Source organism: Schistocerca nitens, chromosome 2 (assembly GCF_023898315.1).
Source record: "Schistocerca nitens isolate TAMUIC-IGC-003100 chromosome 2, iqSchNite1.1, whole genome shotgun sequence".
Taxonomy (NCBI): domain Eukaryota; kingdom Metazoa; phylum Arthropoda; class Insecta; order Orthoptera; family Acrididae; genus Schistocerca; species Schistocerca nitens.
Window position 1 is genome coordinate 490255146 of NC_064615.1, and position 16835 is coordinate 490271980.

Here is a 16835-nt window from a genome sequence, read left to right on the forward strand (position 1 = left end):
AAGAAGGAACTTGGGTCCCGTGTGAGCTGAAACCAAGAGATGTTGAACGGCATTCATAAATAGTTGCTTCAGAGGCAAAAACAGAAGGGATTTCCGCATTACATTGTGACCGGGGGCGAAAAATAGGTTCATTACAATAACCTTAAATGCAAGAAATCATGAAGATATCCCGGCCATGCTTCCATGATGATGGCCAAACCGAATATTCATGGCTCCAAGATCATGCTCTGCATTTGGTGTCGTGTACTATGAGGTGTTAAAACCAAGTGAAACAATCACAGGTGCTTGTTACCGAATGCAATTGATGTGTTTGAGCAGAGCCTTAAAAGAAAAATGGCCGCAATACAACAGGAGGCAGGATAAAGAGATTTAGCAGCACGACAACGCTTGACCTCACGCTGCAAAAGAGGACAAAACATACTTGGAAACGTTAAAATGGGAAGTCCTACCCCACCCGCCATGTTCTCCTGACGTTCCTCCCTCTGACTGACACCTGTTTAGATCAATGGCGCAGGGCCTGGCTGACCAACACTCCCGATCTTATGAAGAAGTCACAAATTGGATCGATTCATGGATCGCTTCAAAAGATGAACAATTTTTTTGACATGGGATTCATACACTGCCCGAAACATGGGAGAAAGTAGTGGCCAGTGATGGAAAATACTTTGAATGATACATGTGTAACCAATCTGTTTTATTAAAGCCTCAAATGTTGGGGGAAAAATGGCGGAAGCAAAGTTATACACCTTGTACAATCAGAAATAATGAAGTAGAAACTAAAATTAATGTACAATTAACTGTGAATAATGACAATATCTCTGATACCCCTCTAGTTAGCAATATTTGTAATAGTTACTTCATAGGTACTGTCGAAAATGACATCTCTATGAAACAGGATACACAGCACACATTTGAGTCCAGTAACAAACAGAACTGCAGTACACTACCCACAGTAAGCACATATGACATTCTGCAGCTTATTGATAGGCTCAAAAAATTAGCAGGATTAGATAAAATGTCTCCATATCTATTGAAAAAATGCAAACATGAACTAATGAAGCCACTAGTTCATCTAATAAACTGTTCTCGGAGACTGTGTGTTCCCTAACAAGTTGAAACCGGTAGTAGTCAAACCAATACACAAAAAGGGGGAAATAAAGCACGTACAAAACTGCAGACTCATTGCCCTAATCTCAACTTTAAGCAAACTTATAGAGAAAATAACACAAAAAAATCCTGGAACATTACAATAATGCTGACATATTAGGTGATTTCCAGCATGGTTTCAGAAGAGGTCGAAGTACCATGTCAGCAGCAGTACAATTTGTCCATCACGTACTTGAAAAAATAAATGAAAAATCCCAAGCAGCACGAGTATTTGTGGACCTCTCAAGGGCTTTTGATAGAGTAGAGTGGTGTCATTGGAAAACTCATGCAATTGCTAGAAACATATTTAAAGCATAGACAGCTGTGCACGGAGATTATATACTCTAATGGAGATTATATACTCTAATGGAGAAATCCCCCCCATGAACCATGGACCTTGCCGTTGGTGGGGAGGCTTGCATGCCTCAGCACTACAGATGGCTGTACCGTAGGTGCAACCACAACAGAGGGGTATCTGTTGAGAGGCCAGACAAACGTGTGGTTCCTGAAGAGGGGCAGCAGCCTTTTCAGTAGTTGCAGGGGCAACAGTCTGGATGATTGACTGATCTGGCCTTGTAACATTAACCAAAACGGCCTTGCTGTGCTGGTACTGCAAACGGATGAAAGCCAGGGGAAACTACAGCTGTAACTTTTCCCGAGGGCATGCAGCTTTACTGTATGGTTAAATGATGATGGCGTCCTCTTGGGTAAAATATTCCGGAGGTAAAATAGTCCCCCATTCGGATCTGCGGGTGGGGACTACTCAAGAGGACGTCGTTATCAGGAGAAAGAAAACTGGCGTTCTGCGGATCGGAGCGTGGAATGTCAGATCCCTTAATCGGGCAGGTAGATTAGAAAACTTAAAAAGGGAAATGGATAGGTTAAAGTTAGATATAGTGGGAATTAGTGAAGTTCGGTGGCAGGAGGAGCAAGACTTTTGGTCAGGCGAATACAGGGTTATAAATACAAAATCAAATAGGGGTAATGCAGGAGTAGCTTTAATAATGAATAGGAAAATAGAAGTGCGGGTAAGCTACTACAAACAGCATAGTGAACGTATTATCGTGGACAAGATAGACACGAAGCCCACACCTACTACAATAGTACAAGTTTATTAGCCAACTAGCTCTGTGGATGTTAAAGAAATTGATGAAATTTATGATAAGATAAAAGAAATTATTCAGGTAGTTACGGGAGTCGAAAATTTAATAGTCATGGGTGACTGGAATTCGAGAGTAGGAAAAGGGAGAGAAGGAAACATAGTAGGTGAATATGGATTGAGGGAAAAAAATGAAAGAGGAAGCCGTCTGGTAGAATTTCGCACAGAGCATAACTTAATCATAGCTAACACTTGGTTCAAGAATCATAAAAGAAAGTTGTACACATGGAAGAATCCTGGAAATACTAGAAGGTATCAGATAGATTATATAATGGTAAGACAGAGATTTAGGAACCAGGTATTAAATTGTAAGACATTTCCAGGGGCAGATGTGGACTTTGACCACAATCTATTGGTTATGAGCTGTAGATTAAAACTGAAGAAACTGCAAAAAGGTGGGAATTTAAGGATATGGGATCTGGACAAGCTGATTAAACCAGACGTTGTACAGAGTTTCAGGGAGAGCATAAGGGAACAAATGTCACAAATGGGGGAAAGAAATACAGTAGAAGAAGAATGGGTAGCTCTGAGGGATGAAGTAGTGAAGGCAGCAGAGGATCAAGTAGGGAAAAATACGAGGGCTAGTAGAAATCCTTGGGTAACAGAAGAAATATTGAATTTAATTGATGAAAGGAGAAAATATAAAAATACAGTAAATGAAGCAGGCAAAAAGGAATACAAACGTCTCAAAAATGAGATCGACAGAAAGTGCAAAATGGCTAAGCAGGGATGGCTAGAGGACAAATGTAAGGATGTAGAGGCTTATCTCAATAGGGGTATGATAGATACTGCCTACAGGAAAATTAAGGAGGCCTTTGGAGAAAAGAGAATCACTTGTATTAATATCAAGAGCTCAGATGGAAACCCAGTTCTAAGCAAAGAAGGGAAAGCAGAAAGGTGGAAGGAGTATATAGAGGGTCTATACAAGGGCGACATACTTGAGGACAATATTCTCGAAATGGAAGACATTGTAGATGAAGACGAAATGGGAGATACAATACTGCGTGAAGAGTTTGACAGAGCACTGAAAGACCCGAGTCGAAACAAGGCCCTGGGAGTAGACAACATTCCATTAGAACTACTGACGGCCTTGGGAGAGCCAGTCCTGACAAAACTCTACCATCTGGTGAGCAAGATGTATGAGACAGGCGAAATACCCACAGGCTTCAAGAAGAATATAATAATTCCAATCCCAAAGAAAGCAGGTGCTGACAGATGTGAAAATTACCGAACAATCAGTTTAATAAGCCACTGCTGCAAAATACTAACGCGAATTCTTTACAGACAAATGGAAATACTAGTAGAAGCCAACCTTGGGGAAGATCAGTTTGGATTCCATAAAAATATTGGAACACGTGAGGCAATACTGACCTTAAGACTTATCTTAGAAGAAAGATTAAGGAAAGGCAAACCTACGTTTCTAGCATTTGTAGACTTAGAGAAAGCTTTTGACAATGTTGACTGGAATATTCTCTTTCAAATTCTAAAGGTGGCAGGGGTAAAATACAGGGAGCGAAAGGCTATTTACAATTTGTACAGAAACCAGATGGCAGTTATAAGAGTCGAGGGGCATGAAAGGGAAGCAGTGGTTGGGAAGGGAGTGAGACAGGGTTGTAGCCTCTCCCCAATGTTATTCAATCTGTATATTGAGCAAGCAGTAAAGGAAACAAAAGAAAAATTTGGAGTAGGTATTAAAATCCATGGAGAAGAAATAAAAACTTTGAGGTTCACCGATGACATTGTAAGTCTGTCAGAGACAGCAAAGGACTTGGAAGAGCAGTTGAATGGAATGGACAGTGTCTTGAAAGGAGGATATAAGATGAACATCAACAAAAGCAAAACGAGGATAATGAAATGTAGTCGAATTAAGTCTGGTGATGCTGAGGATATTAGATTAGGAAATGAGACACTTAAAGTAATAAAGGAGTTTTGCTATTTGGGGAGCAAAATAACTGATGATGGTCAAAATAGAGAGGATATAAAATGTAGACTGGCAATGGCAAGAAAAGAGTTTCTGAAGAAGAGAAATTTGTTAACATCGAGTATAGAGTAATTAAAACTTCTGGGCTAAGAGGCCGTGGTCCAATAGTAGAAATACTTCTCCCTAAAAAGTATTTCTACTATTGGACCACGGCCTCTTAGCCCGGAAGTTTTAGGGAGAAGTATTTCTACTATTGGACCACTGCCTCTTAGCCCGGAAGTTTTAGGGACAAGTATTTCTACTATTGGACCACTGCCTCTTAGCCCGGAAGTTTTAGGGACAAGTATTTCTACTATTGGACCACGGCCTCTTAGCCCGGAAGTTTTAATTACTGAAGACACCGGCCGTGAAAGCCTACACGCTATGATCGAGTATAGATTTAAATGTCAGGAAGTCGTTTCTGAAAGTACTTGTATGGAGTGTAGCCATATATGGAAGTGAAACATGGACGATAAATAATTTAGGCAAGAAGAGCATAGAAGCTTTTGAAATGTGGTGCTACAGAAGAATGCTGAAGATTAGATGGGTAGATCACATAACTAATGAGGAGGTATTGAACAGAATTGGGGAGAAGAGGAGTTTGTGGCACAACTTGACAAGAAGAAGGACCGGTTGGTAGGACATGTTCTGAGGCATCAAGGGATCAGAAATTTAGCATTGGAGGGCAGTGTGGAGGGTAAAAATCATAGAGGGAGACCAAGAGATGAATACACTCAGCAGATTCAGAAGGACGTAGGTTGCAGTAAGAACTGGGAGATGAAGAAGCTTGCACAGGATACAGTAGCATGGAGAGCTGCATCAAACCAGTCTCAGGACTGAAGACCACCAGAACAACAACAACATGGAGAAATACTGGGGAGGAGAAGGTCACGTAAAAGAAATACACATTTTGGTGTTCCTCAGGCCTCCATTTCAGGTCCAGCCCTATTCACATGCTATGTAAATGATTTCGCAAGTTCTCTTGACAATAGGCAATTGATCACTGTGTATGCAGACGATACATCAAGGGTCTGCTGTGCTGACAGTGAGCCCAGCCTAGTTGAAGAGATACATAACTTTATTGAAAAGGCAAGAGCTCACTTTGAGACAGACAACCTAAGAGTAAACATAGAAAAAATTACCATTATTCATTTTAAACTAAGTGGTCCAAACAGACAAAATACTGTGATTGATGAAATTCTACCAAAAACCTGTACACATTGTAAATTCTTGACTTTATGCATAGATGATCAACTTTCATGGAAACAGTAAGCTGATTATGTCTGTAAAAAAATAACACCCAGTCTATATGTATTAAGAAGATTATCATCATATCTTAATTCTGAAACACTAAGGGCTATATATTATGGATTGGTGTACCATTTCCTATGTTATAGACTAGTACTGTGGGGTGGGACATGCCAAACTAATATGAAAAAGGTTTTCATACTGCAGAAGTGAGCCTTGAGGATCATAGCAAAAGTAAAACCAGGAACTTCTTGCAAACCCCTATTCATTAGACAGAATATTTTCACAGTTTTTGCCATGTATATAATAGAAATTATAATGCTAGTGAAAGAAGACACTAAGATCACAAAATGAAACATGGATATTCACAACTATGAAACAAGGCATAGAACAGACTTCCATATGGTTAATAGAAGATCAACTTTAACAGCAAAAATCCACAATGTTAAATGAGCTGTTTTTAATAACTTGTTACCCAATTAAATTAAGATATTGTGGTTTATCCTAAAATGCTCTTATCACTTCAATTTATCATGAATTATAATGTAATAAGAAATAATGTAAACTACAAATAATTGTAATTGTAAAAACATTATACTTGAAAATGTACGTGCTTGTAAAATTATGTGGTACGGGCAATATTTAATTGAAATTGAGAACTGCATATTGTAGCGGGACTTTGAATTTTGCCGCGCTACACTCGTTCCCTCAGATAAAAATTATACCGTCACAGTGGTATGAGCGCTCGACGGCAGAGAAAATACTAAAATTGTAACTTTTTTTGTTTTTCTATCCGTTTCTCTATTGTCTCTCGAGAGCGGAAGCTTAATGCAGACGTGATCTGATGCTAACATAAAAAACTTTATAGCTAGTCTTGATCTGATTTTAATGTGTAAAAATATTGAGGAAGTTGTTACGAAATTTGGAGGAGGGAAGCAACGTAAAATAAATTGTATTTAATATCAAGACGGTTTTGTGTACATTAGAAATTCCTGGACAATGAAACTTATTGCAAGATTTCGGAGCAGACTTTTCACGCAGAAATGAAGTAGGAGATTTTTGAAGACCTGGACGCCGCACGAAACAAGAAGACATGTTAACATGGTAAAAAATTAACTCTAAGCTACACCATTTCCCCCTGTCAGTTACGTTTTGTTATTCTCTGTACTTCTTCAATAATTTTTGTAGTGGAAATTGGTTTAACTATTGCTCAAAAACGCCACAAGGGCCATCCCAACAATAGCTTTTCCGAATCACGAAGTCCGATAGCTTTTCTGTAACACGAAGTCCGATTTGCTTTTCATTCTTTCCCTTTTTCACGGTCATTTACGATTTTAAAACCCCCCTTTTTATTCACCATTTCTTATCACATTTTCAACCTTTTCTTTTTCTTTTCTTCTCATTTTCTTTTTTTTATTAAACACTACAATATCAAACCTGTCCCTTCATCTATGACAGTACTTCCGAATTGAAGCATAACATAAGATTCTTCAGAATATCATGTTCCACTCTTATCCTCGAAGGATGACAAAAGATGTTGGAGAGAGCTGAAAATGTAGATTAGTTTTACTAGAAGTGCACAACACCATGCAGTAACACCACAACACCTCATTTGGCTCCCTGGTGTCGGACATGAATTGGACGTGTGGAAAGGAGAGAGCATTTGTGATTTTACAAGAAATTTTGAAGAAAACAAGAGAAAAAAATACCATGTTGCCCCAAGCAACACAAGCCAACAACGAAGAAGATCTGAGTGAGTACTTGCTGTACTATTGCCCAAGGTGATTACAGTTTCTACGAAGTAATTCTGTGATTTGGTAAAACTCAAATGAGTGTAAATTATTGTATCAGAAGAGATAAACATGATTACCTGACCACAGAAACTAGGTAAACAAAAAATATTATGTCTATGAAACGGATTATTTCTGCATGACATTTCTGAGGATATGAGTGCAGCTGTGACTTACCATGTTGCCAACCACGGGAATCTATACCATGTGTTTAGGATTGTTATGAACAGCTGCAACATTTAAACTGCAGTTTGCGTGAATCCATTTGCAGTCGAAATCGAACTGACTAAAATTGGACAAACACTCAACAGTAGTATTTATTTCTGCGAGAGACCGTGAACGTCTACATATGGGCCAGTGGCGTACTTAGGTGTTTCTTGGTGCGTATAGAAGCAAAACCTAACATGTATTCAGAAAAAAAAAGGAGGTCCCACCGTAGCGACAACCTCAAAAATAGCAACATATTTAGAACAAACAACCAAATATTTGTGACAACAAAGATATAAATTTCACAGCTGGATGACAATGATGATGATTAAAAACAGCGATACCACGGACTACAAGGTCAGTAAGCAATAAAGGCAGAAAAGAAAATAGTCGAAAAATTAATGTACACCACTTCTTTTTGTTTATTTTATTTCCCCTAGTATTACCAAAGAGTAGAAAATCAATAAATGGCGTGAATTTAGAATAGGCATAATGTTAACTGTTTGGCAGATACTTTTGTCGATAAAGCAGTCTGTAATTGGGTTATTCCATGTCAGTTCAACCAGGGGCTCCAGCTCATAGTCTCAGATTTGACTGAAATTCAGTACACTAATTCTACCATGTGTGGAACACTTGTGTACAAAGTATTAGTTTCCCCTGCCAATTAGTTCCAGAATTATGACTAGTGAAAGAAGGTGGCGCGACCCGGAAATTGCAACCCGCATCTGGCAATCTATCTTCAGACCCAACTTCAGGTCTTAATAAATTTGGAACTATTTCACACAGTCCAGTGAACTTTTTACAACACAGTAACATCCATTTAGAGAACACACTCCATGAATCAAAACACCAACAACATATTTCTGAGGGAAAATCAAAAATTCCAATATTTGATTAAAAAAATGTAATACGTTAAAAGGTACATATTGCAGGTGCCCGCTATGCCAAATATAATTCACTCAAAAAGGGTATAAATTTTTTTGTGGTAAGCTTAATGTGGCCTAAACACACACACACACACACACACACACACACACACACACAGTCACAAAAACTGAGTTACATGCACATGAAAATACAAAAATTTCAAAAATTCCCTGAAAAACATGGATTTTCGAAGTGTGGTAGCACAAAAGGGACAAATGGTATCCAACTCAGCATGTTATTGCAAGACATTTGTGTAAAATGGAAGTTGACAGATGTATTTGGTGATGTGGCCATTGTTCCACAACACAATTTTGTAAAAAGATATCGTAAACTGTTCTGCCTATTCTTATCTTCACCCACAACTGTTTAATCACTAAGCAACAACATATAGACAGATTAACACAACCTATCATTAATGTTTACTGCACCTTAACTGCTAAAAACCAGTCGATTGTGCTTCGAACAGAAGTTCTCCCACACTTTAGCTACTGTACTCTGTACACTGAGTGGCAAATTGTACTGTCTTCCTGACACTGTGGTAGGAACTGGAACTGTCATAAGAATATGTTCAAAAGGAATCCAACACCTCTCTGCCAAACATGGCCAATGAAATGATCTTGCTGGTCCTGCTGGTGCCATGAAGTTCACAAACACATCACCTTCTGCTTCACAGCACTCTGCAACGCATCCTAAGTACCATTTGTCATCATGAACAGCAATAACATAGCAACCTGGTTGTATGTCGCTGCTTTTGCTTCTGAATCCTGAGTCAGAAACACTGTGAAGACACATGTTGTGCATGAACTTATAGTTATAACCAGACAGTCTGCTCATATGCACATTGTCAGAGTCCGCTGGAGAGAAGTGATGATTGCTCCTTGTGCCTGCAACAGTTTTAACATGTTCTAGTCTGCTTTTTAGCAACTCTTCGACTGATTTCACCTCATCTTTCGAAACATAGAATGACTGTATGCCAGAGATATTTTTCTGTACCCAGGCAAATAATTGAAGAGGTGTTAGAATGTGACCTTCTGTAGGGTGCTGCAGACTAGCTTGTGATGCCATGCGCTTAATGGTAGCACATTTTTTCCACGACTTGTTGCGAAAAAATTCCATTCTGCGTGAATCTTGAAAATCATGGTAATGCACGCATAAATTTTTCAGATTTTTACAGTTTTTGTACTGACTAGCTGCCCCATCACTGAAGTATTTCGCAAAATGTATGTGAGGCAGCTTGTTTTTCACATATGCCATGACAGTGCGAATGTGAGCATGAACTGCAATGGCATCATGAATTAAACAGTCACTAAAAACGCACAGGTTCATGACAGACACATCACCTGATTCACCTCTATAGTCAATCGCAAATGGCTGGAGAGTGGCTTGACTGTTGTCCCAATGATATCCTTGGATGGAATCTTGAACTATAAATGCATAATTTTCAGAAGAGTCTAGTATTACTATAATTTCATCTTGTTTCAAATTATCCTTACAAAACTGGAGATAAGCCGATTGTGCTGTTGCTGTGGAGCTGTGTGTGGTCAGTTTGTACATTTTTTGACAACACATTTCAACAAAATCTTCCACTGTACTTTGCTTTGTTTCAAGACTTGTGCGATCCATGTGTGTCCATTGTTTATAAGAAACAAGTTCACCGTCATCCATAAGGAGTTCACCATACAGCTTGTTATTCATGTGTTCTGCAAGATTTGCCTTACCAGGACACTTTTCACACCCGTGTATCATGCACTGGTAGGAACTGATGTCACACACTAGCATCTTCATTGCATCTTTGTAATCCAGACCAGAATCCTTTATAGCAGCAAACATCAGCTTAGCATTTTGATGGGTCTCACATACACAAACATTGTGTGTGCCCCTTGCACTTACAGGCACAACCCATTTTCGCCGAATATTGAAAAAAAGATGATAAACCTACTTTGATATTGGGATACTTTTCCTTGAATTCTACATATAGTTCCGATATGTTGCATAGCAACAGTCTTTTTTACATCTGTACACGTATATTTCCCATTTTCACCATTACATAGTCTTTTTTTCCAGGCATTATTCGGCTGTAGTCATTATTTTCATAAAACTAGCACCTTTACTTCTGAACTCAATTGCTTACCCTGAGCCTGCTGAAGTTGTGGAAGCACTCCTTGGGTTGCTTTTATTTTCCTAGCTTGCTTTACCATATATGTATAAACATTGAATTCCTTTGCAGTGTAGTCAATAGACCAGCTGGAAGGTGCAAGGGTAAGAACAGCTACTTTTTCCTGGCGTGTGGATATGGCACATTTTTCTTTCAAATCATGCACAATTTTGTCCAAATCAGAGCATTTCTGATATGTTTTCTGTTCCTTTGGAGCAGATAGTTCTTCCTCTTCCACCATTAGTGTGTTGGCTATCTTGTGTTTTAATTCCATTTGAGCTTCTTGTAGTTTTCTTCTACCATAGCTGAGCCTGTCTCTTTTCCCAACTTTGTGTGTCTTCATGGGAGACAAACCAAGAGCAGTCACTGAAGTATTTAATTGCTCGAGCAGTCACTGAAGTATTTAATTGCCATCCGCTGTGGTTGTAGGTGGCTGATACTCTTCGTCACTGTCATGTAAATTATCAGAATATTCTTCATTTTTTAGCAGTGTAACACACCTGGAACATAACTTTTGTCCTGATTTCATGTTAAGCCCCATGCACTGATTCACTTACAGTGCTGATTTTATATCAATTTCTCTGAGGCTACACTTGACTGTCTTCTTATGAATCCGAAATGGATCAAAACAACTTCTTTGTAGGAAAGAATACTTATCCAGAAACAATTTCATATGATGAAAACAAACACTAAAGTTTCCTGGAACTGTACTTCTTGTGCCCACAGGGTGCACCCCGGATCCCCATAGCAACAAATCTTGGTCCGATTCATCCAGATCATACAGTACAAAATGAATGCCACATTTTGTTCAATATGTTGTTTTATGACATTCAGATGCTTGCGCTCTACCAATACTGCAACTTGTTTGTCAAAAGCACCACTAGTACACTCTTCTGCCTCCATACTGACTTTCCACAACAGCACTGACCAGTCTGAACTAGAATCTTAAAAACCTTAGTAACCTGTAATTGTTACTTGTTTCCTTTGTTGTTCCTGCCTAACAATGACTCCTCCTGTCCCTGAAAACTACCATTGTTTAACTTCCTGTTGCCTAATGGTTCCCAACAATTGCTGCAGCTTTATCTGAAACAAGCTGTCTGCATCATCACTATTACTTGCTAAATCGTGTTAAAAGAAACATAAGCAAATACATCTCTGTCAACTTTTATTGTACACAAATGCCTTGCAATAACAAGTTGAAATTTTGCCACATGTCATATTATGGTCTACTTATGCAGTGTTTGGCTTGGATATCACTTGTCCCTTTTGTGCTAGCACACTTAGAAAATCCATGTTTTTCAGGTAATTTCTCAAATTTTTGTATTTTCGTGTGCATGTAACTCTGTTTGTGTGACTGATATGGGCAAGATGAGTTCTGTGTGTTTAGACCACATTAAGCTTACCACAAAAAATTATACCTATTTGGCATAGAGGGCACCTACAATATGTACCTTCTAATGTATTATATTTTTTAATCACATTTTGGAATTTTTTATTTTCCCTCAGAAATATGTTGTTGGTGTTTTGATTGATAGAGTGTGTTCTCTAAGTGGATGTTACTGGGTTGTAAAAATTTCACTGGACTGTGAGGAATAGTTCCAAAGTTATTAAGACCTGAAGTTGGGTCTGAAGATAGTTTGCCAGATGCAGCTCGCAATTTCCGGGTCATGCCACCTTCTTTCACAACCCATAATTCTGGGCAGGGGAACTTAAAATTTTGTACATGAGTGTACCACACTTGGTAGAATTGGTGTGCTAAATTTCAGCCAAATCTGAGACTATAAGCTGGAACATTTTCTCAAATTGGTTGAATTGACATGGAATGACCCAATTCTGATTAGTCATAATACGTAAAAATAAATTTTTCTCGAGGAGCCTCTTAAAAAAGGGGGAGGAGGAGGGGGGGGTCATCTTACTCCCGGGGAAATGCGGTAATGTTGACCTCAAGTTTGTCATCCCTGTACAGACCCTCTATATATTCCTTTCGCCTTTCAGTTTTCCCTTCTTTGTTTAGTATTTGTTTGCCATATGAGCTCCTGATAATCATAGAGCTGCTTAACTTATCTCCAAAGACCTCTTTAATTTTCCTATTTGTGGTATCTATCTTCCTCCATGTATGTTCCTATAGCCTTAAATTATTTGTGCTCTAGCCATTCCTGCCTAGCCATTTTGCTATTTCACTATTTAGACATTTGAATTCCATTTCACCTGTTTTTATCTGATGCATTTTTGTATTTTCTCCTTTCACAAATTAAAGTCAGTATCTTCTGTGTTATCCAAGGATTTCCACTGAATTTTTTTTTTTTTTTACCTACATGAACCTTTGCTGTCTTCACCATTTCATTTCTCAAAGCTACCTATTTGTCTTTTACTGTAGTCCTTTACCTGTTTCAAGTTCATTATTGCCTAATGCTCCCTCTGAAACTCTCAACAACGTATGGTTCTTACAGTTTATCCATGTTCCTTCTGTTTTACTCTACAGTTAATAACCAATAAATTATGATTGAGCCCAAATCTGCACCTGCAAGCACTTTACAGTTTAAAATCTGGTTTCGAACTCTATCAATAAAGCAGTCTGCGATTCTGATTAGTCAGAATATGTAAAAATAAATTTTTTCTCAAGGAGCCTTTTACACAATGTTTCTGAAACCTTCCAGAGTCCCTATGCCTGCTCCACATATACAACCCTCTTTCAGCATCCTTAAGCCAAGTGTTAGTGATGGTTAAATTATGCTTGATGCGAAATTCTACCACACAGCTTCCTCTTTAATTCCCCCCCAGCCCAGGTTCTCCTATTTTTCCATCTGTTCCTTTTTCTACTACCAATTTCCAGTGACCAATCACAATTAAATTTTCATCTCCTTCAACTATCTGAGCAATTCTCTTTATCCATCACACATTCTTTCCATTTCTTCATCACCTACAAGGCTAGTTGCCACATAAACTTGTACTACTGTGGTAGGCATTGGGTTCTGTCTATCTTGGCTACAATAACTGCATTGTTCATAACAACTTACCTGCAATCCTATTTTCTTGTTTATTTTTAGACCTATTCCAGCATTAATCCTATTCAATTTTGTGTTTATAACTCTGTAATCACCAGACTAGAAGCCCTGTTGTTCTTGCCACTGCACCTCTCAAATTCCCACTACATCTAACTTCAATCTATCCATTTCTCTTTTTAAATTCTGTAACTTCCCTACCCAGGTAATGGATCTGACATTCCACATTCCAACCCATAGGATGCAAGTTTTGTTTTTTGTGATGAAAACATCTTCCAGGGTAGTACCTCGCTGGAGATCTGAATGGAGAACTATTTTGACTCCAGAATATTTTAACCAAGAGGATGCAATCATTATTAAGCTATACAGCAGACATGACATGGGAGAAATAGCAGCTGTAATTTCCTCTCACTTTCAGCCATCCAAAGTAACAATGTAGCAAGGCCCTGCTGTCTAATGTTACACAGCCAGATACTGCTGCTGATATTCAAGAACCATATATTTGTCTGGTCTCTCCACAGATACCTCTCCTGATGTGTAAATTTCAAATAGATTTACTCTGTGTGTCAAACCGGGACTCAAACCTGTGACCATTGCCACTGACGGTCAAGTGCTCTACCAACTGAGTTATCCAAGTGTCTCTCCCATCCCACTCTCAAGGCTTTCGTTTCTGCCAATACCCTCCCTCTCCCTCACCCCAAATCCCCCTTTTTTTTTATTTTTCATACACATGGCTTGTGTACTGGATTCAAAGTTTCATCAAATTCCACAGTTTATATGTATGCCTGCCTCAAAATAATAATCTGGTAATAAATGCGAATTAAAATTATTATGCATGGTGCTGTTACCATCGAAATAAGACTGTAACCACACACTTTAAACAGATATTATATACTATCCGTTTTACTGCAAAATCAGTAATATTAGTGTGACGAAATGCACTGGAAACAATTAATTAAAAAGCTGATATACAAAATGACTAAATTTACAGACATTTATAATTATTCAAAAAAACTACTTACTTCTTTCTTTTTTCATCATATAAAAAGGCACACAAGCCAAATTGGACAATAAGAAACTCAGAAGATCCTTTGCGAAGTTTTTCATAATACAAAGCTGGAGTGTCAAATGCTGTCACTTCCTCACCCTTATTCAACCCAGTAAATTCTCCATCTATGGCAAGAAATTCTGATGCTGGAATGACAGTCTCTAGTTCCTCCAGAATTTGGGCAAAATCTGTAAAAAGCATAAAAAATTTAGTACATCTGCAAATTGTTTTTTCCAACATCAGTACTGATATCTCAAAAATTACATTTTCCTCCTAGTCTCTCGCCTTATTTCACAATACAGGATGACAATTCTCGTGTGGGTCAATTCTTCCCCATTTGCTTCCCATAAAACATTCATACACTTGTTAAGTTTGTAATGGTGTGTGTGTATGTGTGCGCGCGCGCGAAGGTTCGTGTGAGCGAGAGAGAGAGAGAGAGAGAGAGAGAGAGAGAGAGATTGACCACTCGTGGGTGCGACTTACTTAGGAGAAGGCCAAGGAGAATAATGAATGAAGAAATTGGCCAACAACACCTTGGGCCAATTAGAGTGTTGTAGCTGTTCCTGGACCAATTAATGAGGGCCAGAAAGTGACGTCTCAGATGAAACAAGAGACATTAAACTTCCCCTAAATGTGGTTTTGTGGATCTTGGCTTCAGAATGGAACAGAAACAGGTGAATGTTGCATTCATTTTACCCCACATGGTATGATACTGGAAGTTTATGGACAACTCAACTGAACCTTGCAAAGTAACTCCATAATTAACCATTAAGAAAACTTTTAGTAAAAAACGACTAATGGTAGGATGCGACTTCAATGATCACTGGAAAAACAAAGAGTTCTGATTGAGAAAATGCCACATCACCAGGGTGGAAAAAATAAAAATAAACAAAAAAAAATCTTCTGCACAGTGATCCAACTCATTTAGCAACAATGTATTTCCAGTTCCTCAATAGAACTAAAACTCAGTAGCTCACCTTCCACCACATACGACAGATTTGTCATATCTGGACAATTTCCTCTTTCCAAATATAAAAATACACATAAAATGGTTAAGATTTAACTTTCAAATGACATTCAGAAGGTTGTGGCGGACAACATGAGAATTTTACAAAAGAAGGTCATGAACCGCTCCCACCCAATGGACTGAATTTTGCACAAATAAATAGTGAACCTATGATTTTGGCTTGGGCTTTGTTGTTGTTGTAGTTCAGAAAGTTACAGACTGTGGTGTAAACGTATTTGGTAAATCAGTAAATTCTTGATAGTATTTCTGTGGCATAGGACATATGTGAAGATGGCGAGTCATTGCCGGATGACCAACAACTCAGATAAAAGGGTAAGCACATTCCAAATTGGTTGGTTCTCACATGTCAACACTGTCTATCCTAATGTCTCTGGCTGTAATCATTCTACATCATCCCCTTGTTAACCATCAGTGGTTCCAATGAGGAACAGACAACAGACATGACTAAAATCGAAACCAAAGAATGACTGATTGATTAGTTGATTTAGGGGGGGTCATGGGACTAGACAGCGAGGTCATCAATCCCGTAGTTCAAAATTTACTTGCGTAAGATAGAGGGTCACTAGAAGTGGGTGGATCCATTCAGAGCGAAGGAAGTTAAAATACACACACACAGCAGAAGGCATAAAAGGGTAGGCCAAATTTAAAAACTGCGAACTGGGAAAACAGAGATACAAGAGTGGTCTTTGTATGGGAGAGTAGTCATGGGTACCACAGCTAGAAAACACGAAGAGAGGCTCCAACCACAACCACCCTGCCACTGTTCCAGGAGCAACGCAAAACCTTATAGCTGAAAATAAAATCACTTTGATGTAGGAAACTGAGGACCAGTTGAACCACCTGTGAATCATCTGCTAATATTAAATACAAGGAATCTGGAAGACTAAACTTGGTATGAAGGGCCAAAAGAAAGGGACATTCCATCAATATTTTGGATACCATCAGTCTCGCTCCTTATACAAGGGAAAACAATGGGTGAGCCTAATATGACCGGTGAGTAGATAGCATAAGACAGTGGACTCCTTCCGAGAGGAGTAGAAGGAAAAGCACCAAACTACAGTAGTCTCCCAGATTGTGTGCAGTTTATTACTAAGAGCAGTAGTGCACCAGATTTCAACCCACTTTTGGGTAAAGAGAGATTTGATGTGTATTCACATATCTGCACC

General features: G+C 38.7%; 1 protein-coding gene across 1 annotated transcript in view; it reads right to left on the reverse strand.

Moving 5' to 3' along the window:
* The window catches only part of LOC126236434 (poly(A)-specific ribonuclease PARN-like), a 307678-nt gene that overhangs the window by 270218 nt on the left and 20625 nt on the right, over positions 1-16835 (reverse strand). Inside the window, exon 2 of the mRNA XM_049945737.1 lies at positions 14617-14830. Within this exon, the coding sequence (XP_049801694.1) occupies positions 14617-14830 (214 nt within the window). The remainder of the gene's footprint in view (positions 1-14616; positions 14831-16835) is intronic.